Source organism: Phyllobates terribilis, unplaced genomic scaffold (assembly GCF_046119375.1).
Source record: "Phyllobates terribilis strain yellow unplaced genomic scaffold, ASM4611937v1 Scaffold_5__5_contigs__length_657084704, whole genome shotgun sequence".
Classification (NCBI taxonomy): Eukaryota; Metazoa; Chordata; class Amphibia; order Anura; family Dendrobatidae; genus Phyllobates; species Phyllobates terribilis.
In genome coordinates, this window is record NW_027362765.1 from 83982591 (window position 1) to 84007826 (window position 25236).

The window sequence follows — 25236 nt, forward strand, 5'->3', positions numbered from 1 at the left end:
GGATCAGTACAGGATAAGTAATGTAATGTATGTACACAGTGACTGTACCAGCAGAATAGTGAGTGCAGCTCTGGGGTATAATACAGGATGTAACTCAGGATCAGTACAGGATAAGTAATGTATGTACACAGTGACTGCACCAGCAGAATAGTGAGTGCAGCTCTGGAGTATAATACAGGATGTAACTCAGGATTAGTACAGGATAAGTAATGTATGTACACAGTGACTGCACCAGCAGAATAGTGAGTGCAGCTCTGGAGTATAATACAGGAGGTTACTCTGGATCACGAGCGGTTGTAATGCCCTTCTCTCTGTATTATGCAGTGAGTACAATATTTGGCATCTGTGTACAGCTTCCTCTCACAACCCTTCTGAACGTTTCATCCCTCAGGGCTTAGGGTGCTGAAGTCTGTGCGGCATCATGTGAGTGCCCAGTGTCTGTCTGCTGCAGCGCGCCCTCTGGCCTAACAGGACGCAGCAGATGTGGACCACGCTATGCCCTGCACGTTACCCACATTCCAGGCTGGCCGGGCTCTCACATTAGCAGCTGCCTGGATATAGTTCATTGTCTTCCCCCAGGATAAATTTCATTGCAGTATAGATACAGAATCTCTCGTCCTCAGTGACTGCATTATTTCAGCATTTCTGTGCCCAGAAATCTCCTTCAGGTTGATGAATGGACCGCTGGCGCTCACATTTTCTACCTTTCTAGTACCAAGACGTCAATCCAAGTTTTTGCACCAAGTCCAACCTTAAAAGGAAGGTATCCTGCCTGCCGGGCATGGGAGATGCGAGTCAGAAGACAGTCTGGTATTTTATTGCAATATTTGCAGAACTTCTTGGCTGGCAGGCGGCATCATCCTCCCGCTATGGTCAGACATTCGATGCGCAGGTCACATGCTGATCGTGTGCTAAACTTAAGATTACACTCTAGTCACAACCAGAGCTGCGTTTCAGTCGGTCTTGTCTTGGCTCCCGGCCAGCAGCGCCTTACAACTCCAGGGTTTAATGAAAAGTCAGTGCTGCAAACAGAATTACGATTACAGCTCTGGATGTAGCTGAACGTATACGGTGTGATTGTAAGACTGCAAAGGTATGTTCTTTGCTCATCAGACCCTAAATATCAAATGCTGTTAGGGCAGTCTATTGTTACCTGGAAGATCTGATCATTCCCATTCCCTCCGCCCGTGGTGTATCGGCCCCTCATTATGGCCCCCGCCATCTGCTGTGGATTTTACACAGCCACTGAAGTGAAGCGTGGGCTACAGCGGCCAAGTTAATGTGTAATATTTCTGGGTCGGTGGGTTTCCTTGGCCTTTTTGTGAGTTGCAATTTATTTGTTTTCTTAGAGGAGAATCTGGAGCAGGGAAGACTGAAAACACCAAGAAAGTCATCCAGTACCTGGCACATGTGGCATCTTCACACAAGGGAAAGAAGGACCATACGATTCCTGTGAGTTGTGCCCAGGACCAGAATTGTAGTAGGTCTGAGCTTTAGCATTGCCCCTCACCAGGGGGGCTTGCCACGATCCGTGCCAATTAATGTTATGCCCTGTAGATTAGGGCTGGGCATAGACACACTAGATCCCTTCATAGATCTCTTATCTGTGAAATAGACCCATCTTTCTCTATCGGTGAGGGAAAACCAATGCATCAGATCCTACTCCGCTAGCGGGACTAGAGCTAAGTGGGCACATTGACCAGGCTGGCACAATTTGGGAAGCCTTTATTTGTGAGATTCCCATGGGTGGTGGGTGACCATGAAGGACCACTGGTGAGTAGAATATTTTGGCTCAGGATTGGGTTGAGTTTTTATGATTCTGTGCCCTGCCTTGCTCAGTGGTTAGCGTCGACCATTGTGGTATATCCAATGAGCCATGTTTCTGGGGTGGCCCTGGCACTGCCCATCGATAATTAACTGCCTCGTTACTAACTTGTGTTTTGTTTGCCGTAACAGACGGAATCCCCTAAACCCATCAAACATCAGGCAAGTGGATATCCTCCTCGTCCCCTCTCCCCCCTTCTTTATCCTATTTTTTTTATTTTCCTCCAATTCTGTCTCATGCTGGCGGCCGCTTTGTTGGAGTCCGTTGTTCGCTCCCAAATTGGCCGTCTGCATTGTAAGGAGGTGACTGGTGGTGTATCTTCCCCTGTTTTCTCTATCCTCACCCACCTCTCTATACCCATGAGGACGTTTCCAGCTTCATCTATCTCACTTCTAGAATCATTAGCTCCGTAACCATTCTGTCCTCGGTGCTCACATCATCCTCTCGGGTGCCCTCTCCTGGCCTGGGCAGGTGTTGGCCAAATCTGCTCCATCTCTCCATAGACTGAGAACCCAGTGTGACAGCCCCCTCTGGAAGCCATATTGCGTGTATAGGAGGTTGTCACATGGGGGATGGGGGTTTGCAGTTTACTTTTGGCCGCACCTGCCGCCCTTACCCTTCTGTCATGTGGGAGGATGGGGGTTCCTTGAAAGCTTCAATGTATTACTCTAATCCCTGTGTTGAATTTGGTGTGCTGCATAAACCATAACCATTAACGTATTTTTTTTCCCCCCACTGTCATTTTGTAAAACTACAGAGTGGATCCTTGTTGTATGTGAGTAGCATGTAGCTCTCCCCTCCCCCGACACTTACCCGCCACCCGATTTTTAATTTCTCACGCTCTTTTCACTCCCCCCCCCCCCCCTCCCCCACACTCACACCCCCATCCCTGCCCGACCTCATATCCCGCTATCATTTCACCTCCGTCCTCGCTCCGCATGCCACCCTCTGCCTGTCTCCTGTCTAACTTCACCTTTGACATTTTTTTTAACCTCTCCCTGCCCCCTCCCCCTACCGGGTGGTAAATCCTGAGGTCTAGGGTTTTGCTTGCCTTCTGTCACTAACCTGCTCAAAAAATTTCTGCAAAATGCATAATTGTGCTCCCCCCGCGTTGACAATGGTCTATACCAAAATGGCCACTTGCACCTATAGGGTAAGAATTGGCGCGATTCATCCAGGGAGAAGTGGTAGGTGAACTTAACAGCAGCTGTAAAGTGAGAGGAAAGCGCAAGATTTATGATTTTTTTAAGCTCTGTAATTTCCTACAAAAACAGTGGATTTCATTAAAAGAGAAAACAGTGCACCGTTAAAGCTGTGATAATGGGGTCTACTACCGCCGCTAAATGGAAGCCACCTAGGCCGTAAGAAGTGAGCCCTGAACCCTGTTACATCAGGACAGATGAAAACTCAAAAATGGCTGAATTATGAGTGCAGCTCTAAAGTTTAATATATGGTGTAACTCCGGATCAGTAATGTATGTACACAGTGACTGCACCAGCAGAATAGTGAGTGCAGCTCTGGGGTATAATACAGGATGTAACTCAGGATCAGTACAGGATAAGTAATGTAATGTATGTACACAGTGACTGCACCAGCAGAATAGTGAGTGCAGCTCTGGAGTATAATACAGGATGTAACTCAGGATCAGTACAGGATAAGTAATGTAATGTATGTACACAGTGACTGCACCAGCAGAATAGTGAGTGCAGCTCTGGAGCATAATACAGCAGGGATCAGTAACATATGTAGATTAACAGTATATATAACCTGTAAAGTAGTGATCAGAGTTGACAGTATAGAAGATTTTTGCTCTTTGCTCCTGCTCTCGGGCATTAAGCTTTCAGGGTGGTGTTTTTGCAGTCAGCCCCCTCAGTAATTGCGCTCTGTAGGGTTCTTCCTCAGCAGTTTGTGAGACAATAACCTTCCAATAATTCCCGGTGCTCACCTGCCGGTTTGATAACTGCTATTGTTAAGTACACAGGCTTTTGGCCCTAGGTGATCTGCTGGGGTGGAGGTGAGGGGGGGGGGGGGTACAATATGGCTGATTTCTCCTTCAGTAAGGACATTTACATGTCGTGCTTCTCCTATGTTCTGCGCTTTGTTCTGCGCTGTCGCTTACACTGAGGTATTGTGGTGGGGGAGGACAGGCTCTGCAGCCCTGCGGTGACTGCTCGTTAATCGTGACTGAGGTTTTGTATGGGGGAAGGGGCCGGGAATCAGCGGTGGGAATGTCTCCTTGGTATTATTCCTGCTCTGTTTCTGGGAAAGCTGGATGCCACTACCATGATTGTCACCAAGCTTTTTCTAGACTCCTGAGTTACAGTTTCACTTAGTTATCCAGGAATATCGGCGCCAGGGATTTAGATTTCGATGCCAGGATATGGATGATTTGGTAGTTGCTGTACCAGATATAACCATCCAAAGCTCAGCAGATAATTACAACTGCTGTTGTGACAATAAGAAGTAGAAAATCTCAAAATAATGTAACCCCAAATCAAAGGGCTGAAATACTGAAGATAAATGATAAAATTCTGGCTCACTCCACCACCACCAGAGGGAGCTCTGGAGCTAACTGAAGACTGATTTACTATTTAGGTCCAGAGCTCCCTCTAGTGGTAACTTCAGACAACTACATCACAGCATTGATGTAGAAAAGGATGTCAGATACTCTTTCTTGCTTTTCTGCAGCCCCATGATCTTTATAAATTCCCATGAAGCCTATGTCTATATATAAATGTGTGATTTCATTTTTATTTTCTCTATAGGGGGAATTAGAGCGTCAGCTGCTGCAAGCTAACCCCATCCTAGAGTCTTTTGGGAACGCCAAGACGGTCAAAAACGACAACTCATCCCGCTTTGTAAGTGCCAGGGGTTTTAGATCATGGCAGTGCGAGCCACCAGGCTGTACATACCGTGAAGGCTCCTTGATTGGCACTTGGTCTGATGGGGCCGCTGCTTTTGCTTTGCCTACTGACTGTGGCTATAATCTACACGGAGCAGCCTGTGATTCTGCAGTGTAAAGCTCCTTGCAGAATATTAGTCCAGGCAGACTCCGGTTCCTTCTAGGTAATCCTTCCCGCAGAAACTCCCTTGTCCTGATACCACCTGCTTACATGACAGCGCTGCCTGTCTGAAATAAGAGCCTGTAATACATTGATAAAGGATGGATTTTAATTTCTGCATCCTTCTCCCCCTTTTCTCCAGGGCAAATTCATCCGGATAAACTTTGATGTGACCGGTTACATTGTAGGTGCCAATATCGAGACATGTATCCTTTTCCTTCACCCTTGCCCTGCCCTCTCGCCTGGCCTTGCCCTGCCCTCTCGCCTGGCCTTGCCCTGCCCTCTCGCCTGGCCTTGCCCTGCCCTCTCGCCTGGCCTTGCCCTGCCCTCTCGCCTGGCCAAATGAGTTCATGGCGTCCGTTATATCACATAAGTTATCATACAAGTTACTACAGACCCCCTATAATGCCGTCAATGTTGACCACCATGCCTTTGTTGTTCATATTTTAGTTTTGTCACATGTTATTCAGGGTATTCACACTGACCATGAGATCTGTCGGCATGCTTGCTGATGGTTTCCTGGTTAGGAGTATAAGGTTTTTGGTCAGATAATCAGCAGATCAGACTGAATCAGTGTACTTCTACTGTATGCTTTTCCCTGTGAGAGTTTCACCTCATTTACAGGAGCACTGCCCTCCCCCAAATGTCCTGGGATAACGGCTCGTGCGAGGCAGGAATCTCGTGTGCTCGTTATCTCGTGTTACCGCCCGGGATTCAGTGTTTATATGTTATGCCACAGGCTGTTATTAGTGGGGACACTGCTGGGAACACGAGCCAACCTGTGGCATTTCTCAGCAAAAAAATTCTGTACGGCAGGGAAATTAAATCCCATTCCTCGGATTCCTTACAGCGCCAAGTTTAAGATGAATTTCAGCTTTCCTTAATTAAAACCAGTGCACTTTTCTCAGGTGAAGAGGCCATAATTTCGAACCTACCTGTCTATGGACTAAGTTGGCCGTTTGGGAGGGGGGCCCTTTTCCCGGCTAGGAGGGAAAGCCGGACTGAAAGGCGTCCAAAATAAAAAAAATTGTCTGTCTTCCCAAAATGGCACCTTTTTTGTCCACTGGATGTGTCCGTGAGCTTTAGTAGTGTATTGAGCTGATCTTCCCCATGGACAGGAGTGTCACATTTTTTTTTTTAAAGAAAGCTGCCATGTTTTTCTGGTCTTTGGACTTGCGTTCTGAGGTCCTTACCAAGAGACTAGTAATTGCTAATCCAGATGGAGTAGACGTCTGTCACCCCGATTAAGACATCGGACAATTCTACCGATTGCGTCAGGATCTCCCAGAAAACATCCGCTGTGATTTCTCGGCTATTCACATAGTAATCTCCTTGACCCAGTACCCTAGACTTGCTGGAAAAGTCTCGAGCCATCCGACAGGCCAAGGATGAGAGGACCTTCCATATCTTCTACCAGCTGCTTGCAGGATCGGCAGAACACCTGAAGTGTAAGTCTTCATCCATCACTGGCGCAGATGGAGCAGACCTCGGACCTTGGCAGCCATCAGTAACCCTGTGACTTTCTCTCTGACCGTAGCGGATCTTCTGCTCGAAGGCTTCAACAACTACAAATTTGTCTCTAATGGCTACGTCCCAATCCCCGGGCAGCAGGACAAGGACAACTTTCAGGAGACGATGGAGGCTATGCACATCATGGGCTTCTCTCATGATGAGATACTGTGTAAGTAAGATCTGATATGCTTCCATCAGGGCATGCTGAGAGTTGTGGTGTCTCCACAGCTGATGAGCCATAGTTTGGAGGCTGTTGGTTCAGGGAATACATTGGTTGTATACCTTGTCTCACCACCTTATTTCCTCTTTCTTCCCCCAGCGATGCTCAAGGTCGTCTCTGCAGTTCTTCAGTTCGGAAACATCGTCTTCAAGAAGGAGAGGAACACGGATCAGGCGTCCATGCCGGAGAACACAGGTCGGTGGGGTCTGCACTAGTGTATTATCCCTGATGGCACCTCAGCGTTGATTATTCCCGGCTTGCATAGCTCCTCCCTGACCATAATTTTCATCTAATCAGTCTCCAAAAGTTGTGGGGATGGAGGCTGAACGTACGTAGCGTGTTCTTGGTGTTTATTTTTATTGGGTCCGGACTGTGGAGAAAGGAGCAGAGGCCAAGAATCTGCAGCCAAACCCCAAGGGATGTGTGCAAGCCAAAGAAAATCGCTCGCTGGACCCTCTAACCTATTGTTTCCCCCAGTGCCGGAATGTATTATAAGCCCGGATCTAGAAGCTGAGTTGTCACGGATTGTTTGTTTCCCTTTAAGAGCGATCGCCCCACAGCCGATAGCAACCACCTTCCTCAATAATGCTCCCTTCTCGGTCCCAAAGATCAGTGTTATGCAGCTCATCTGTGGTGAAACTACAACTCCCAGCATGCTGAAAGTTGTATATCACTTTTTTTTTTATTATCCTGGGTTCATCTGATAATCTAGAATATCTGATAATCCAGCATTATAGCCCATCCGGATGTCTCAGCCCTATTCAGCTGCCCCCCTCCGATTTGTACTTATTCCACTCTTGCATAGGTCCACCTTCATTTCTGGCGTGCTGGAAAGACAGTAACTTAATATCGGTTACTTCAGGCCTGCGCTATGCATGATTTCCCCAGAGACTTTCCTTTCCAAGCACATAGCAAACTCGGAAGTCACAGAACTTTCTGATCTTGCTCAGACCTGAGCTGAAAGAAGCTGACGTCTTCAAAGTCTAGTTCTTGATGCAAGTGGAGATTTTGAGACGTTTGCTGTCAGGGTAAATTTTTGTTAGGACATCATGTGGTTTGCCAAGTACAAAGGGTTAAACAGGGACAATTTTTTTCAATGTGTGCAGAAAGTGAAGGAGGGCTCCATAATACACATAACTTGTACCCTTTTGAGCCTCATCTGAACCATTTCACAAAGCCAAGATAGGCTGGTGGCTCAATCCTTATTGACGTATAGATAAGTCTCTCAACTGACCCTTTAATTGATACCTTTAAGGGGCTGCACATAAATTAAATGGCTCCAAACCGTACATATCTTTACTACTTTCTGCCTCATCGCACCCTTTCTACAAAGCCAAAATAGGCTGGTGACGCACTCGCTTTTAATATTGATTTTATTTAACAGGATATATATTGACTCCTAATTTTAAACTTTTGATGGACTGTACATAAAATGATGGGCTCCTTAATGCACATATCTGTGCGCCTCCGTCTCATTTCAACCATTCCTCACAGCCAAGATAGGCTGATGACACAGTGCCTTACACTATTGACTCATTGGTAACATGTCTGCTAATTCCTTATTGACCCTCTTGGGAGACGGAGTATAATGGGGCCCGCCTAGTTTTACAAAAACTCGAATCTATCAAAAGCCTTTACCATTAATACTTAGTTTCCGTTTAGCGAAGTGGTTCAGCTTCACCAAAAACATTGCAAAGTGATCAACTCCAAAACGTTAAGTTATTTTGAGCCTTTTTAGAAAGGTCTGCACATACAATGGACAGGCTTGACATTTCGCACATATTTTTACCCCTCTGACCCTGATGTCAGCCATTCTGCAGAGCCATGATAGGCTGGTGACACACTTTTGTAGGTAATAGTAACATCATAGAGATTTAGAGACAGGTTTTTGGACCAAGTTCAAGCCCTCGTATGAGCAGCATTCAGCGGACATCGGCCATATCTCTTCTTGTAGGTTTTTAGCAGAAAGCGAGGGGCCGATCTTCAGCAGCTGATGGCGATTTGTTTCTGAAGCCCCCCACCACCTCCTCTTACCGCGGACGTTTTCTGACTAGGGGTTACGGGGAGGTGAGCTGCGTGCTTGACATAGACCAGGTGCAAGCCCTCATCCTGCCTTCTCTTCTCAGCCGCACAGAAACTCTGCCATCTGCTGGGCATGAACGTCATGGAGTTCACCCGAGCAATCCTCACTCCTCGCATCAAGGTGGGCCGGGACTACGTGCAGAAGGCACAGACAAAGGAGCAGGTGAGCCAAGGCCATCATGGGCATGACGCCAGCAGAGGAGGCTATGAGCCGGGCACTGCTGCTGTGTGAATACAATGTCCAATAATCCTGTACCTGAGGTTAGGGCAAATTCTAAAAATGATTGTGGGATGAGGAATGTTTGCTGTAAGTGTAATCTGATATAACCAACAGTAGTAATATGAATTAGCACTGCCTCCAGCCACCACTAGGGGGAGACTACTGCATGTGGAGCGTAATGGAAGCTATATAGATTCGTATGCAGTGAGCTCCCCCTGGTGGCGCCTGCAAGAAGTGAGAATTTTTTTTTTTTTTTTAATCTATGCCTGTGTGAATTTGAAGCTTCATATGAGATTAAGTCCGATGTTATAGATAATAATCAAAGCTGGAGGTACGTTCTAATACAGACCGGAGCTAGATAGCAGTGATGACTGTTTTAGTCTTCCATTTCAGGCGGACTTTGCCATAGAAGCTTTGGCCAAGGCGACCTACGAGCGACTCTTCCGCTGGCTAGTCCATCGGATCAACAAAGCCTTGGACCGCACCAAGCGCCAAGGAGCCTCCTTCATCGGCATCCTGGATATCGCCGGCTTTGAGATCTTTGAGGTTAGTTTTTGGGATCAGAATCTATAGAAATAAAGGCAAATGCTGGGACTTGTAGTAAGTACCACAGATTTCAGGTTACAAGTCCAGACATTCACCTTATTCCTGAAGACCTTTCCTACATTCTAAATTCAAGGAGTTCCCCTTTATCTTTACGTCTGCACCAATAAATCTTGGTCCCGAGGTCGGTCATCTGCTAGTGATTTATGCTAATAGGACTCGCGTGTTCCCAGTGCTGGATTTATTATATCATTTGATGTGTTATATCGGCCATAATCCAATATACTGGAGAATGTGAAGCTCTATTATGAGCTGGATATTACACGCAGGTCCTTATGCTTGCAAATTTACATGTAGATTATATATTTCCTTATCAAGTAGCTTGAACTGCGCTCCAGTCACATCCAGAGCTGCATTCTCAAACTAGATAATCGTATACATCTCCCTGCTGCCCCCTGCTGGCAGAGTGTCTGTACTGCACGTGACCTGAATCCAGTGCAGCACAGTATATAGGATCTTGGCTGAGCTTACAAGGGAGCTGTGGACTGCAGAATTATGCGTTCTGTTAATGGTGCCACTTACTTTTTTTTTTTCCATTTTCAGCTGAATTCTTTCGAGCAGCTCTGTATCAATTACACCAACGAGAAGCTGCAGCAGCTCTTCAACCACACCATGTTCATCCTGGAGCAGGAGGAGTACCAGCGCGAGGGCATTGAGTGGAACTTCATAGACTTCGGCCTGGACTTGCAGCCCTGCATTGACCTCATCGAGAGGCCGGTAAGTCCTGCAGACTCTAGTGCCTGGATTCTGCCATTCATATAAGATAATTGGATGAGGTTTATGGGGTGAACATATCCTACTAATCCACCCTCAATCATGGTTTCTCCACCCTGGTTAGGAGGGATTCTGCACCATAGAAATTGATGATGAAATCAAGGGGTCATGCTTACAGCAGATTTAATCTTTGATTCCATCTGGTGGCAAAATATCAAACTGCAGCCCACATTGATCTAGCATTTACATCGCTTTCTGTCCCAATTGGGGCTCATAAAATAAATTCCAAATTATTCTATCAATAGAATCCAGTAATTGTCATGTACCTGAATGGCCTCCCCTTGTCTGTGACCTCTGATCTCATGTATACGTGTTCTCCACAGGCTAACCCTCCTGGGGTCCTTGCTCTGCTGGATGAAGAATGCTGGTTCCCCAAAGCCACAGATAAGACCTTTGTGGACAAGCTGGTCCAGGAACAAGGCACCCACTCCAAATTCCAAAAGCCGCGGCAACTGAAGGACAAGGCCGACTTCTGCATCATCCATTACGCTGGCAGGGTGAGTCACTTTACTGCACTGTGGTGATTGTACTGTGTGGACTAGCTCAGGAGCAGACATTGAGTCCGAACTATGTGCATATGGGGTTGTTTCCCAATCGTAGGATAATGGATGTGTGTGAACGGAAAGCGCGGTGTAGGCCATCTTTGTCAGGCCTTTAACTGGAGCAGCAGCATACATGTGACCATTGATCTATTTCAATGGAGGACACTGGACCCCCATTTTTGTTACGAGTCATTACCTGTGTGCACATTGATCCACTTTCTGTTCCTCATTGACCAAGTGCTGTCTCCCTCCACAGGTGGATTATAAAGCAGATGAATGGCTCATGAAGAACATGGATCCCCTGAACGACAACGTGGCCACGCTGCTTCACCAGTCCACGGACAAGTTTGTGGCCGAGCTCTGGAAGGACGGTACGTCGCCCCCTGTGGTCGCTGTATAAGCCCCTGATACTCATCCACATATATTCTGTGATTATTTTCTTCTCCTAGACATACTGTCGAGAGAGTCTCCTTTTATGACCATGTATGTGGGGGGTGAATGTGTAGTCGCAGTCAGCTCTGTAGACTGGGCTGCAGGCTAGGAGCGCAGGAAAGAGTAGACTTAGTCATATAGTCCAACGACGACCCCTTATCTCACTGATGACATTGGTTCCTTTGCTGCTTTTCTGAACAGGTTTTCATAATCTCCATTGCTGACAGTGAATGGAAACCTTCAGAGGAGGAGACCCTGCAGCTGCAGAGCTGGTTATTGTGTTATCTCCTCCTAGCGAGTCTCAAAAAGATCTCCACAGGTTATCTTCTGAAAAGAGAGAATATTTCCATTCACTGACAGCAAGAAGAAGAGATGAAGCGTTCTGCAGCACCTCTCCCTCTTTGGGTGAGAGGTGAGTCGTTCTGATGATGTTGGGTCAGTGGACGCATGCACAATTAGCATGTATCACCCAATGTGGAAGTGAGGCTCTGGAGAAACCCCTTTAAGCCTTGTAGAGCACACCTTTAATTTGTTGCATTTTTTTCTGCAGTGGATCGAATCGTTGGCCTTGACCAGGTGGCAGGAATGACAGAGACTGCCTTCGGCTCCGCATACAAAACCAAGAAAGGCATGTTCCGCACCGTGGGGCAGCTGTACAAGGAGTCACTGACCAAACTCATGGCGACGTTGCGTAACACCAACCCCAACTTTGTGCGCTGTATAATCCCCAACCACGAGAAGCGGGTGAGCGTGCACCGGGCGATCACAAGAGTACATCCTCAACTCAGTCACTTTCATACCTTTAAAGGGGTTGCCCCAAACTATGCACTTGTCTCCTTGCCACTGCTCCGTGAACAGCGAGTGTCACCGCTGTAGCCAGTCACGGAGATTGATGGCACGTGACGCTAATGTTACTTCTGTCGTTAAAGCAGCGGCATGGAGCTGGCGCTGGACCTAGGGAGAACAAGTATTTGAGGACTTTTTTAAAAAACTTTGGGGCTCACTTTCCTGAAAGTTGTAACACTACAAAATCTGGTACCGTGTTATGCATAGTGCAGGGCCTGTAGGGATGGTGGTCTAGGTACAGTGCTATCAGTTATATCTGGAGGGTCCCTTTAAATGTTGAAAACTTTGAGTGCTGCATGTGATGGACCCCGTTCTTATGTCTCCCGCAGGCCGGGAAGCTGGACCCTCACTTGGTGCTCGACCAGCTCCGATGTAATGGTGTTTTGGAAGGTATCCGAATCTGCCGCCAGGGATTCCCCAACCGCATCGTCTTCCAGGAGTTCAGACAAAGGTAACGGGTAAACAGTCACTGTAAAGGGTTTGTCCACACCGGACTTATTGGGAGGATTTCTGTCAGTGGAAAGAGCAAAAGCAGAAATGTGAGTGGGCTCTTCGGCTCCACAGGGCAATGTCTTAAAATCTTGGCTACAAAGCAGGTTTTCCGCCAGCTAATCTGCAGCTGTGAATCCTCCGCATGTCAGTCCTCCATGGACGTATCCTGAAGTCGCTGCACCTGGTTCTTGCACTGAACCCATGATGTAATTGGGTATATTTTTGTTCTGCTTCTCTAGATATGAAATTCTTACCCCCAATGCCATCCCTAAAGGATTTATGGATGGGAAGCAGGCTTGTGAGCGGATGGTAAGGAAGATGTGAGCATAGCATCAGGATTTATACATAAGATTTCTATACTCCTGACCGTTACGCCTTCTTCAGATCCGGGCTCTGGAGCTGGATCCAAATCTTTTCCGGATCGGGCAGAGTAAGATCTTCTTCCGTGCGGGTGTGCTGGCGCACCTGGAGGAGGAGCGGGACCTGAAGATAACTGATATTATCATCTACTTCCAAGCGGTGTGCAGAGGCTACATAGCCAGAAAGTGAGTAAACATGGGGGGGAGGGCTTAACGGTGAGGGTGACGTGATTATCTTGAACTGTAAGCTTCCTGCTCCCGGCAGTACCGTACTGTCCGCACGATGAACTGAGCTGCCATATCCACTTCTACATAAAGTTCACGGTCGTAGCCACAAATTTTGATTTTCACATTTTGCCTCTTCGGTGTTTTTCAGTCTTTTAGTTGCAGGAAGCCCCCCACGAGTGGTCTCAGCTTGTTTTACTGTTGGCAGACACAGGACTCTGGTAGCACTCCCTTTTTCTTCTCCGGACAATCATCCTTCCGAATGTCAAAAACAGTTTGAAGGGAGCTTTATTACAGATAAAATAACTTTAACCCCGTCCTCTGCCGTTCTCCTGCAGAATATCCGTTTATCCTTGATGTTTTTCTTGGAGAGAAGTGGCTTTTTTGCAGTCATTACTGACACTTAGCCACCTCCAAAATCCTTTGCCTCACTTTGCATTCAGATGCACTGACACTGCCTGCTGCCACTCCTGAGCAACCTCTGCACTGGTGTGTAGCTGAATCCTATTTAGGAGACGGCCCTGGCACTTCCTGGACTCTCTTGGGCGCCCTGAAGCCTTCTTCACAGTAATTCAACCTCTCACTTTTGAAGGTTTTGATGATCCAATAAATGGTTGACTTAAGGCAATCTTACAAGCTGCAGTGTCCTTGCCTGTAAAGCCCATTTAATGCAAATCAATAATGACTGCACATGTTTCCTTGATGGTAAACATGGTTAACAGAAGACAATTTCAATTATTAGCGCCCTTCTAATACACCAGTCTGCTTTTATAATTTAATCAGCAGGACTGAGTGATATCTGCTGCCTTGTTCTCTTTAACACTTCCTCCTGAGCTAACGAGAAGCTCACTGATATGATATAAACAGGTAATTTTCTGGATGAAATTCAGTGGAAGTGTTTTTTTGGCATGCAGTTAATTTTCATTGCCAGGAATTACTTCACCTGATCACACTACATAATCTAGAGTCAATGAAAATTGCTATTATAAAAACTGAAGAAGCAAACTTTGTGAAAAACAAAATTTGTGCCAGTCTCAACTTTTGGCCTGTATATGGACCACATTCTCAATATCTTTGTGTCTTGATAAGATGTGAGATCTTCATCCCTTAGGGCCTTTGCCAAGAAACAGCAGCAGCTGAGCGCCCTGAAGGTACTACAGAGAAACTGCGCTGCCTACCTGAAACTGCGGCACTGGCAATGGTGGAGACTATTCACCAAGGTGAGTCCTGCACAGGGGATCATTCGATCTCCCAGACATAGTCTCCAGGACCACCCTATATTCACCCGAGGACAACACATTGTTGGTTTTGTAGGTAAAACCACTACTTCAAGTGACTAGACAGGAGGAAGAACTTTTGGCCAAAGATGAAGAACTCTTGAAGGTGAAGGAGAAGCAATCTAAGGTGGAGGGAGAACTTGTGGAGATGGAGAGGAAGCACCAGCAAGTAAGTGAAGATGGATCACCTGATTATACAATCGAGCCCGTGGTGGTCCAGTGATAGTAGGGTCACTAGGACGTCTGAGTCGCGCCCCCCTCCAACCCAATGTCCTCTTCAGTTGGTAGAGGAGAAGAATATTCTCGCGGAGCAGCTCCAAGCCGAGACAGAGCTGTTTGCTGAGGCCGAGGAGATGAGGGCCCGTCTCGCTGTAAAGAAACAGGAACTGGAAGAGATCCTTAGAGATCTAGAGATCCGTATGGAGGAAGAAGAGGAGAGGAACCAGGTCCTGCAGAATGAGAAGAAAAAGATGCAATCCCACATCCAGGTATGAACCCCTAAGATCTGGCATCATCCATCATCGTGCACCAGTGGCACATGAGATGATTCTTCTGCTCATTTGATTTCTCACACTCCTAGTATTCGTAGGGACACAAGTAATTTGGTCACATCTTGTTTCCCTTTTACAGGATCTAGAGGAACAGTTGGACGAAGAGGAAGCAGCTCGACAGAAGCTACAGCTGGAGAAAGTGACGGCGGAAGCCAAAATAAAGAAGATGGAGGAGGATATTCTGCTGTTGGAGGATCAGAACTCCAAGTTTATAAAAGTGGGTCATTGCTCGGACCGTGTAATTGTATGTGTCCGGGGAGAACCTAAAGTATTTATAGTTTTATTCTACTGATCTTAAGCTCTTAATGAAAAGCACAGTACAATTGTGGAGCTCTGATGTTGTGCGGACTGTCTTACTGTGCCGGCATTAGCAGCAGGACCACAGCAATAATACACCTTCGTGCTCCTGCTGCGACTGCTGATATTGGAGAGGACTCTGATCCTGGCATGTTAACCCCTGAGAAGATTCGGTTAATACTAACCATAGCATCTAAGGTGTTTGACTGCAGAACTGCAGCTTCAAGTCATCTAGTGGGGAAAAAAATGTTTCATTTAATAATAAAAAAAATACTAATCATTAAATCATTTGTACCCAAAACGCTGCTGCCATGGTTAAAAAATAAAAATAAATGTGAAGGAACAAAAAAAAATTGCTTGCTTTTGGAAGTCCAAAATGGGCTAGTCACTAAGGGGTTGGGCTAGTTCATATTATACTCCATCCATATCTGCAGTCACAATCTTGCGGTGTTTAGTTTACATTGGAGAACACTATAGAGCACAGTTCAGGATACAAGAGGGCAGTGTATTCCAGGACCCATCACATCACTGTCGGGGTGAAAGTGGATGTCGGCAGAGTTGTGAATGCGGCTTTTGATGGAAACAGAGTATAATACATCATGTTCCTCAAGATCAGGGCTAGAAAACCAAAGGAAAACTTTATGAAGTTGCTGAAAGTTTTTGTATTTATCCAGGAGAAAAAGTTAATGGACGAGAGGATCGCAGAATGCACAGCGCAGCTCGCAGAGGAGGAAGAGAAGGCAAAAAACCTGGCCAAGCTGAAGAACAAGCAGGAGATGATGATCACTGACCTGGAAGGTATCATGTGGTCTGATTCATAGACCCGTCATATATTGGAATCAATCAACGTTTTTTGTACCGTCCTGTCTGCTTTGTTTTTTTTTTAGAAAGGTTGAAAAAGGAAGAAAAGACCCGTCAGGAGCTGGAAAAGGCCAAACGGAAGCTCGATGGCGAGACCACTGACCTACAGGACCAAATAGCTGAGCTCCAGGCACAGATTGAAGAGCTTAAGCTGCAGCTGGCCAAAAAAGAGGAGGAGCTGCAGGCTGCATTAGCGAGGTGATAGACGTGATGGTGATATACCATGTATACCGCCCTATAGTGCATAACCAGGAGAAAATCTTACTACTCCGTTGTCATACCAGGGTATTCTCCTTGGACGTGATTCCTAATTCTCTTATTTGATTTGTTCTGTGCTCAGAGGCGACGACGAAGTAGTTCAGAAGAACAACGCTCTGAAGTTGGTCCGAGAGTTGCAGGCGCAGATCGCCGAACTGCAGGAAGACCTGGAGTCAGAAAAGGCTTCCCGAAACAAGGCTGAGAAACAGAAGAGAGACCTAAGCGAAGAGCTGGAGGCCCTGAAAACTGAGCTGGAGGACACTCTGGACACCACGGCTGCCCAGCAGGAGCTGAGGTAGCGTCACTGGGCATGCATGCCTCGTCTGAGGTGTCAGCGGTATTATAGAGGACCGTGCGGCTAATGACGGCACTGTAACAAGCCCTGCACCTGTGTCTGATGGACATGTCAGTGCGGATGATTAACCTCTGCTTGTAAAGGAGAATGTTCCCATTCACCGACAGCAAACTGAGATCTTTAAGCTGCAACATAAAGTTAGAGATTTTGGAAAACTTTTCATTGTATAAATAAGATTTCATTTGCACAAAAGTAAAAAAAATAAAAACTTGTTTTTCTGGAACTTTCACAATGATGAATTAACACCGACATAGACTAGTGGGGGTCTAACTTTTGGGACCCCTGCCAAATAGTGACATGAAGCGCCCATGTAAATGCAGCATTTCTTTTATATTTTTCAACAGCAGATCAGTCCCAGTCATTTGAAATAAAATGTGTTTCACTTGTAGGACCAAACGTGAGCAAGAAGTGGCTGAACTGAAGAAAAGTATCGAAGAGGAGACCAAGAACCACGAAGCTCAAATCCAGGAGATGAGGCAGCGGCAGGCCACCGCCCTGGAGGAGCTTTCTGAGCAACTGGAGCAAGCCAAGAGGGTAAGAGGAGGTGGCCGCAGGCGAGTGGGCCGATCAGTGTACCTTGTGGTTGTAGAATCTAAATTGTTCTACTTACCTTGTAATTTACCATAGTTTAAGGTGAATCTAGAGAAGAATAAGCAGAGCCTGGAGTCTGATAACAAGGAGATGGCTGGAGAAGTGAAGGTCCTACAGCAGCAGAAAGCAGAGTCAGAACACAAGAGGAAGAAGCTGGAGGCGCAAGTGCAGGAGATGCATGCCAAAGTGTTAGAAGGCGACAGGCTGCGGGCAGAACTGGGGGAAAAGACCAGCAAGCTCCAGGTACGGGCTCCAGTTTATAGATTGTAAGCCACTGTTCAATGGAGAAAAGTATAAAAACTATAATACTGCCCCATAAGAACAAGATTATAACTACTGTAATACTGCTTCCTATGTACAAGAATATATCTACTATAATACTGCTCCTATGTACAAGAATATATCTACTATAATACTGCTCCCTATATACAAGACTATAACTACTAAAATACTGCCTCTATATACAAGAATATAACTACTATAATACTGCTCCTATGTACAAGAATATAACTACTATAATACTGCTCCCTATATACAAGAATATAACTACTATAATACTGTCCCCTATGTGCAAGAATATAACTACTATAATACTGCTCCTATGTACAAGAATATAACTACTATAATACTGCTCTCTATGTACAAGAATATAACTACTATAATACTGCTCCCTATGTACAAGAATATACCTACTATAATACTGCCCCTATGTACAAGAACATAACTACTATAATACTGCTCCTATATACAAGAATATATCTACTATAATACTGCCCCTATGTACAAGAATATAACTACTATAATACAGCTCCCTATGTACAAGAATATAACTACTATAATACTGCTCCTATGTACAAGAATATAACTACTATAATACTGCCCCCTATGTACAAGAATATAACTACTATAATACTGCTCCTATGTACAAGAATATAACTACTATAATACTGCTCCTATGTACAAGAATATAACTACTATAATACTGCTCCTATGTACAAGAATATAACTACTATAATACTGCTCCTATGTACAAGAATATAACTACTATAATACTGCTCCTATGTACAAGATTATAACTACTATAATACTGCTCCTATGTACAAGAATATAACTACTATAATACTGCTCCTATGTACAAGAACATGACTACTATAATACTACCCCCTATGTACAAGAATATAACTACTATAATACTGCCCCTATGTACAAGAATATAACTACTATAATACTGCCCCCTATGTACAAGAATATAACTACTATAATACTGCTCCTATGTACAAGAATATAACTACTATAATACTGCTCCTATGTACAAGAATATAACTACTATAATACTGCCCCCTATGTACAAGAATATAACTACTATAATACTGCTCCTATGTACAAGAATATAACTACTATAATACTGCTCCTATGTACAAGAATATAACTACTATAATACTGCCCCCTATGTACAAGAATATAACTACTATAATACTGCCCCCTATGTACAAGAATATAACTACTATAATACTGCTCCTATGTACAAGAATATAACTACTATAATACTGCTCCTATGTACAAGAATATAACTACTATAATACTGCTACTATGTACAAGAATATAACTACTATAATACTGCCCCTATGTGCAAGAATATAACTACTATAATACTGCCCCTATGTACAAGAATATATCTACTATAATACTGCCCCTATGTACAAGAATATAACTACTATAATACTGCCTCTATGTACAAGAATATAACTACTATAATACTGCCCTCTATGTACAAGAATATAACTACTATAATACTGCCCCTATGTACAAGAATATAACTACTATAATACTGCTCCTATGTACAAGAATATAACTACTATAATACTGCCCCTATGTACAAGAATATAACTACTATAATACTGCCCCTATGTACAAGAATATACCTACTATAATACTGCCCCTATGTACAAGAATATAACTACTATAATACTGCCCCTATGTACAAGAATATAACTACTGTAATACTGCTCCTATGTACAAGAATATCACTACTATAATACTGCTCCCTATATAGAAGAATATAACTATTATAATACTGCTCCTATGTACAAGAATATAGCTACTATAATACTGCACCCTATGTACAAGATTATAACTACTATAATACTGCCCCCTATGTACAAGAATATATCTACTATAATACTGCCCCCTCTGTACAAGAATATAACTACTATAATACTGCCCCCTATGTACAGGAATATAACTACTATATTACTGCTCCTATGTACAAGAATATAACTACTATAATACTGCCCCCTATGTATAGGAATATAACTACTATAATACCGCTCCTATGTACAAGAATATAACTACTATAATACTGCCCCTATGTACAGGAATATAACTACTATAATACTGCTCCTATGTACAAGAATATAACCACTATAATACTGCTCCTATGTACAAGAATATAACTACTATAATACTGCTCCTATATACAAGAATATAACTACTATAATACTGCCCCTATGTATAGGAATATAACTACTATAATACCGCTCCTATGTACAGGAATAGAACTACTATAATACTGCCCCTATGTACAGGAATATAACTACTATAATACTGCTCCTATGTACAAGAATATAACTACTATAATACTGCTCCTATGTACAAGAATATAACTACTATAATATTGCCCCTATGTACAGGAATATAACTACTATAATACTGCACCCTATATACAAGAATATAACTACTATAATACTGCTCCCTATGTACAAGAATATAACTACTATAATACTGCTCCTATGTACAAGAATATATCTACTATAATACTGCCCCTATATACAATAATATAACTACTATAATACTGCTCCTATGTACAAGAATATAACTACTATAATACTGCTCCCTATGTACAAGAATATAACTACTATAATATTGCCCCTATGTACAGGAATATAACTACTATAATACTGCTCCTATGTACAGGAATATAATTACTTTAATGATGTCAGCAGTAATAATTTAGACTTTTTATTTTAGAATGAGTTGGAGAATGTTTCTAGTTTGCTGGAAGAAGCAGAGAAAAAGGGTATTAAGCTGGTGAAGGATGTGGCCGGCCTGGAGTCGCAGCTGCAGGACACACAGGTAGGAATATAATAATGTGAATCTCTGGACCTTCAGATGCTTAAATGGCTACAGAAAAGTTCCACATTTTAGAACACACAATTTCTTTGTATTTAGATTTTTTCCTCTTTAGAGGCTGTGTTTTTTTTGTGGTTTTTACCAAAACAAATAACTTTTTTTATTATTCATATAGAAGACAAATGGCAAATTTTTAAAAAAAATAATGTATTTTTTTTTTCCAAAATAAACACTTTATAGCAATATTAGCAGCATCTGCACAGAGGTTTGGACGACAGATTGTCTTCTCACCCTGCCACTCCTTCATGTCACATTTGGAAGCCCGTGATGTCACGATGATATCACGGGTTTCTATGGCAATGGCCCATATACAGGAGGGAAGCTCCCCAGATTCGGCTCCCAGGACCTAAACACCGTGAGCACTTTATTTAGCTGACTGTCACATTCGGAGAGTCAGGCCAGCACAAAGTTAGGATTGTACTTATACATCCTAGCTGCCAATGTTTCCCCATATGTCAAGAAAGCTTTAAATGTCACTATTAAATCTCCATCAGTTGCTCTTCCAGTTGTTTAACCGTTTCTTCTCCCGCTAGGAGCTTCTGCAGGAGGAGACCCGACAGAAGCTGAACCTCAGCAGCCGCATCCGTCAGCTGGAAGAAGAGAAGAACAATCTGCAAGAGCAGCAGGAGGAAGAGGAGGAGGCCAGGAAAGCCCTGGAGAAGCAGATCCTCTCCCTGCAGGCACAGGTAGGACCATACGTCCTTGTAGGACATCAGCGGGCCGCACTGTATTCTGGTCTTATCCCATTCCTGAAGTTGTTGTAAATGGCTGTTCTCCTGCGTAGCTTACAGACTCCAAGAAAAAGGTGGAGGATGATGTGGGTACAATTGAGGGCCTGGAAGAGGTCAAGAAGAAGCTGCTGAAAGATATGGAGTTGGTGGGTCAGCGCTTGGAAGAAAAAGGCCTGGCCTTCGAGAAGTTGGAGAAAACCAAAAACAGACTTCAGCAAGAGCTGGATGACCTGATGGTGGACCTGGATCATCAGAGGCAGATTGTGTCCAACCTGGAGAAGAAACAGAAGAAGTTTGACCAGGTGGGTCTTTGGTCACAACCCTATAGATAAATATCCTTCACCACTACAGGCTGCTGAACCAAATATCACATTTTTATCCTTTGTCACTGCTTCCAGCTTCTTGCTGAAGAGAAAAACATCTCTGCCCGATGTGCCGAAGAACGCGACAGAGCAGAGGCTGATGCTCGGGAGAAGGAGACAAAGGCCCTCTCTCTGGCTAGATCCCTTGAAGAAGCACTGGAGGCTCGAGATGAGTTTGAGAGGCTGAACAAGCAGCTCAGGGCCGAGATGGAGGATCTGATGAGCTCAAAAGATGACGTTGGGAAGAATGTGAGCACAGCTGCCGCAACATGTATATTTGTAGTCTGATCGCAGGGTTACGTCCGATATCTCGACACTGCTCACTTTTGCAGGTCCATGAGTTGGAGAAGTCTAAGCGCACTCTCGAGCAGCAGGTGGAGGAGATGAGGACTCAGCTTGAAGAGTTAGAGGACGAGCTTCAGGGCACAGAAGACGCTAAGCTCAGATTGGAGGTGAACATGCAGGCTATGAAAGCGCAATTTGAAAGAGACCTCCAGGCGCGCGATGAGCAGAATGAAGAGAAGAAGCGTATGTTGGTGAAGCAGGTGAGTTGTGTATAGTTTTGGTAGTAGTTGTAGTTGCCAAGACTGGATATATATATATGTGTACCTATTTCTACATCTCAAAGGTGAGAGAAATGGAAGCAGAGTTGGAAGATGAACGCAAGCAGCGAGCTCTGGCTGTTGCCGCCAAGAAGAAGTTGGAAATGGATTTGAAGGATCTGGAGTCACAAATAGAGGGGGCAAATAAGGGCCGGGAGGACGCCATTAAACAGCTGCGTAAACTGCAGGTAATGTCACGTGGTTATATGGACATAACACTAGGATAGAAAACGAAGGCTTGCCCTAATTTTCTTCTCTATCACACTAGGCGCAGATGAAGGATTACCAGCGAGAACTTGAAGAGGCGAGAGCTTCTCGAGATGACATCTTCGCTCAGTCAAAGGAGAACGAGAAGAAACTGAAGAATCTGGAGGCAGAAATTCTCCAACTCCAAGAGGTAACTCATCATGAAGGGGCCAATATTACAGATCTGTGTCATTAGTTATTGGGTCAACCGTGTTCTTCGTAATATCCACAGGAACTCGCGGCTTCTGAGCGATCCAGACGTCACGCTGAGCAGGAGAGGGATGAGCTGGCCGATGAGATCTCAAACAGCACCTCAGGAAAGTGAGTGCTTCTAATTTTCTTTTTTTTTTTTCATGTTTATCCTTCCGAATCGGATAGTGCACGGTTGTGATCACTGGTCTGAGTGTTCTCCGGGCACATAATTGTCCTCATCACTGACAGATCTGCCCTCCTGGATGAGAAGAGGCGTTTGGAAGCCAGGATCGCCCAACTGGAGGAAGAGCTGGAAGAGGAGCAGAGCAACATGGAGCTTCTGAATGATCGATTCCGCAAAACCACTCTCCAGGTGGGAGTGTAAGATTTGGGCCCCAAATGATGGCTTATAATATTATTTGATGATACTACTTTATTGCTCTGCATAGAAGACAATTTGAATTAATTGGAGGCCATGTAAATATTTGTTCTCATCTTGTCTTCATTGAGCACTAGGATAAATGCTAGGTTTAAGGAGGCATGTGCAAGTAGAGGTTTCTACACCAGGGTTAAGGAGGCATGTACAGTTAGAAACACATTCATAAAATAGCTTTTCTTGGGCGCTTCATTGAGGAACACAGGATCCATGGGTAATATGCTGCCACCTGGAGGCTGACAATAACAATACATTTTAGAAAAAAGTCTGCTTTCCCCAACAGTCTACACTGGGCCTGCCAACACCCAATCTATTCAGTTACGCAGTCAGAGTTGTGCAGCTCTACCTGTGTCCCACGGCTCCGTTCAGACATTTGGATGCTGCCTTTGTCATCCTGTTGGGCCCTTGCAGAGGCCGGGCTACCTCTAGGGTTACCATTTCATGCTGGATTCAATGTCATATTCTAGAAGATCGGGCTAAGCCAGGACCATGGCATAGGGCACACTACCCAAATGATTGGAGGCTCCTGGGTCATACGCTGCCAGGCGTTTTTTCTTCTGCTTACTAAGGCCACTACTTAGACTTCAGTCCACATCTTTGCAGAGCTCTTACTTTTGTGTCAGCGGATACAGGCTTTGGCAGAAGGGATCTGCAAGCGTCAGTTGATCTGATGGGAACGTCAGAGATTGCTATTCCGCTTTCTGAAATATGGTTATTAGTTTTCCCAACCCAGGGACTGCCATAATCTGTGTTCCCCAATGAAGAGCACGAGAAAAGAGGATTTTTGGTACTCACTGTAGCCTTCATTTTGGGATACAGCACCCTTCCTTGTTTGAGTGGTCTTTGTTTTGCTTCACCTACTACTTTTGCACTGATTAGCTGGGTGTCTGCTGCCAAGTGTAGACTGTTGAGGAGGAGCCGAATATTCTCTAAGATGTATTTTTAGTGTCTGCCTCCAGGTGGCAGCATATTACCCATGGTTTCTTTGTCCCCCATCAAAGCTATGAGAGAAAGATATTAAGTTGAGTACCAAAAATCCACTTTTTATTGCCAAAATAAAGTGGATTGAGCTGGACAAACATCTCCCCCCACCCTTCAGTATTGGCTAATGCTCAGCAATGCAGCTGTTTTAGGTGCTCCACCATTTATATTAAACATTATGGTGATCTGGTGCACTTTCCATTACATTAATTTCTAAACGTTTGTCTCCGTCTCTAGGTGGACACACTAAACGCTGAGCTTTCCGGGGAGCGCAGCTCAGCCCAAAAAAGTGAAAATGCTCGGCAGCAGCTGGAGCGTCAAAACAAGGAGCTGAAAGCCAAACTCCAGGAGCTGGAGGGAACTGTGAAGTCCAAATTTAAAGCCACTATTGCCACCCTCGAATCAAAGATTGCACAGCTGGAGGAGCAGCTGGAACAGGAGGCCAAGTAAGTATCCAAGTGATGTGGTTGTGCGTCAGTCTAAAGAAAGACGACTTGTCCATGACACGTGGTGACCTGTGTTCTGCGTCTCCCTGCAGAGAGCGAGCCGCATCTAACAAGCTGGTGCGGAGGACTGAGAAGAAGCTGAAGGAAGTGTTCATGCAAGTGGAAGATGAACGGAGACATGCTGACCAGTACAAAGAGCAGGTCCGTGTCCATATGTTTAGGTTTAACACCTATAGGGTGATCACTAGGGCACTACTGAAACAAAACTAGTTAATTCTTTTACAGATGGAAAAAGCCAACGTCCGCATGAAACAACTGAAGAGGCAGCTGGAAGAAGCGGAAGAGGAAGCCACTCGTGCGAACGCCTCAAGGCGCAAGTTGCAGCGGGAGCTGGATGACGCATCAGAGGCCAATGAGGGTCTGATCCGTGAAGTGTCCACCCTGAAGAACAGGCTGAGGTGGGGAAAAAAGCTCATTAAAGAAGTTGTCCTGCCCTATGATATTGATGAAGCCATGACTGAAAAATGGGTGCGGTGGTGACCATAAACAGCATAAACCAACCCAACTCTCCCATTTATTATTACTTATTGACTCATCTGAGTGGGCATCTTATTTGTATTGAAAAAATGTTCGACACCAGTTGAAGTAGTAGATAAGTGTTCTTCTA

General features: G+C 44.7%; 1 protein-coding gene across 3 annotated transcripts in view; it reads left to right on the forward strand.

Moving 5' to 3' along the window:
* Nucleotides 1-25236, forward strand: part of MYH10 (myosin heavy chain 10) — a 72137-nt gene that overhangs the window by 44801 nt on the left and 2100 nt on the right. The window contains exons 5-42 of one of the 3 annotated variants that reach the window (XM_073682473.1): nt 1350-1452; nt 1957-1986; nt 2583-2600; nt 4591-4683; nt 5030-5093; nt 6237-6335; nt 6425-6568; nt 6719-6814; nt 8746-8864; nt 9315-9467; nt 10068-10241; nt 10622-10795; nt 11097-11211; nt 11823-12016; nt 12448-12569; nt 12850-12919; nt 12995-13155; nt 14306-14414; nt 14509-14640; nt 14753-14959; nt 15102-15239; nt 15994-16117; nt 16207-16378; nt 16521-16733; nt 17183-17327; nt 17421-17627; nt 20412-20516; nt 21107-21259; nt 21358-21606; nt 21703-21915; nt 21999-22211; nt 22295-22456; nt 22537-22665; nt 22747-22835; nt 22956-23079; nt 24361-24569; nt 24662-24770; nt 24855-25027. In XM_073682473.1, coding sequence (XP_073538574.1) covers nt 1350-1452; nt 1957-1986; nt 2583-2600; nt 4591-4683; nt 5030-5093; nt 6237-6335; nt 6425-6568; nt 6719-6814; nt 8746-8864; nt 9315-9467; nt 10068-10241; nt 10622-10795; nt 11097-11211; nt 11823-12016; nt 12448-12569; nt 12850-12919; nt 12995-13155; nt 14306-14414; nt 14509-14640; nt 14753-14959; nt 15102-15239; nt 15994-16117; nt 16207-16378; nt 16521-16733; nt 17183-17327; nt 17421-17627; nt 20412-20516; nt 21107-21259; nt 21358-21606; nt 21703-21915; nt 21999-22211; nt 22295-22456; nt 22537-22665; nt 22747-22835; nt 22956-23079; nt 24361-24569; nt 24662-24770; nt 24855-25027 — 5304 coding nt within the window. The remainder of the gene's footprint in view (nt 1-1349; nt 1453-1956; nt 1987-2582; nt 2601-4590; nt 4684-5029; nt 5094-6236; nt 6336-6424; nt 6569-6718; nt 6815-8745; nt 8865-9314; nt 9468-10067; nt 10242-10621; nt 10796-11096; nt 11212-11822; nt 12017-12447; nt 12570-12849; nt 12920-12994; nt 13156-14305; nt 14415-14508; nt 14641-14752; nt 14960-15101; nt 15240-15993; nt 16118-16206; nt 16379-16520; nt 16734-17182; nt 17328-17420; nt 17628-20411; nt 20517-21106; nt 21260-21357; nt 21607-21702; nt 21916-21998; nt 22212-22294; nt 22457-22536; nt 22666-22746; nt 22836-22955; nt 23080-24360; nt 24570-24661; nt 24771-24854; nt 25028-25236) is intronic. The other 2 variants (XM_073682474.1, XM_073682476.1) reach the window with 2 other exon arrangements.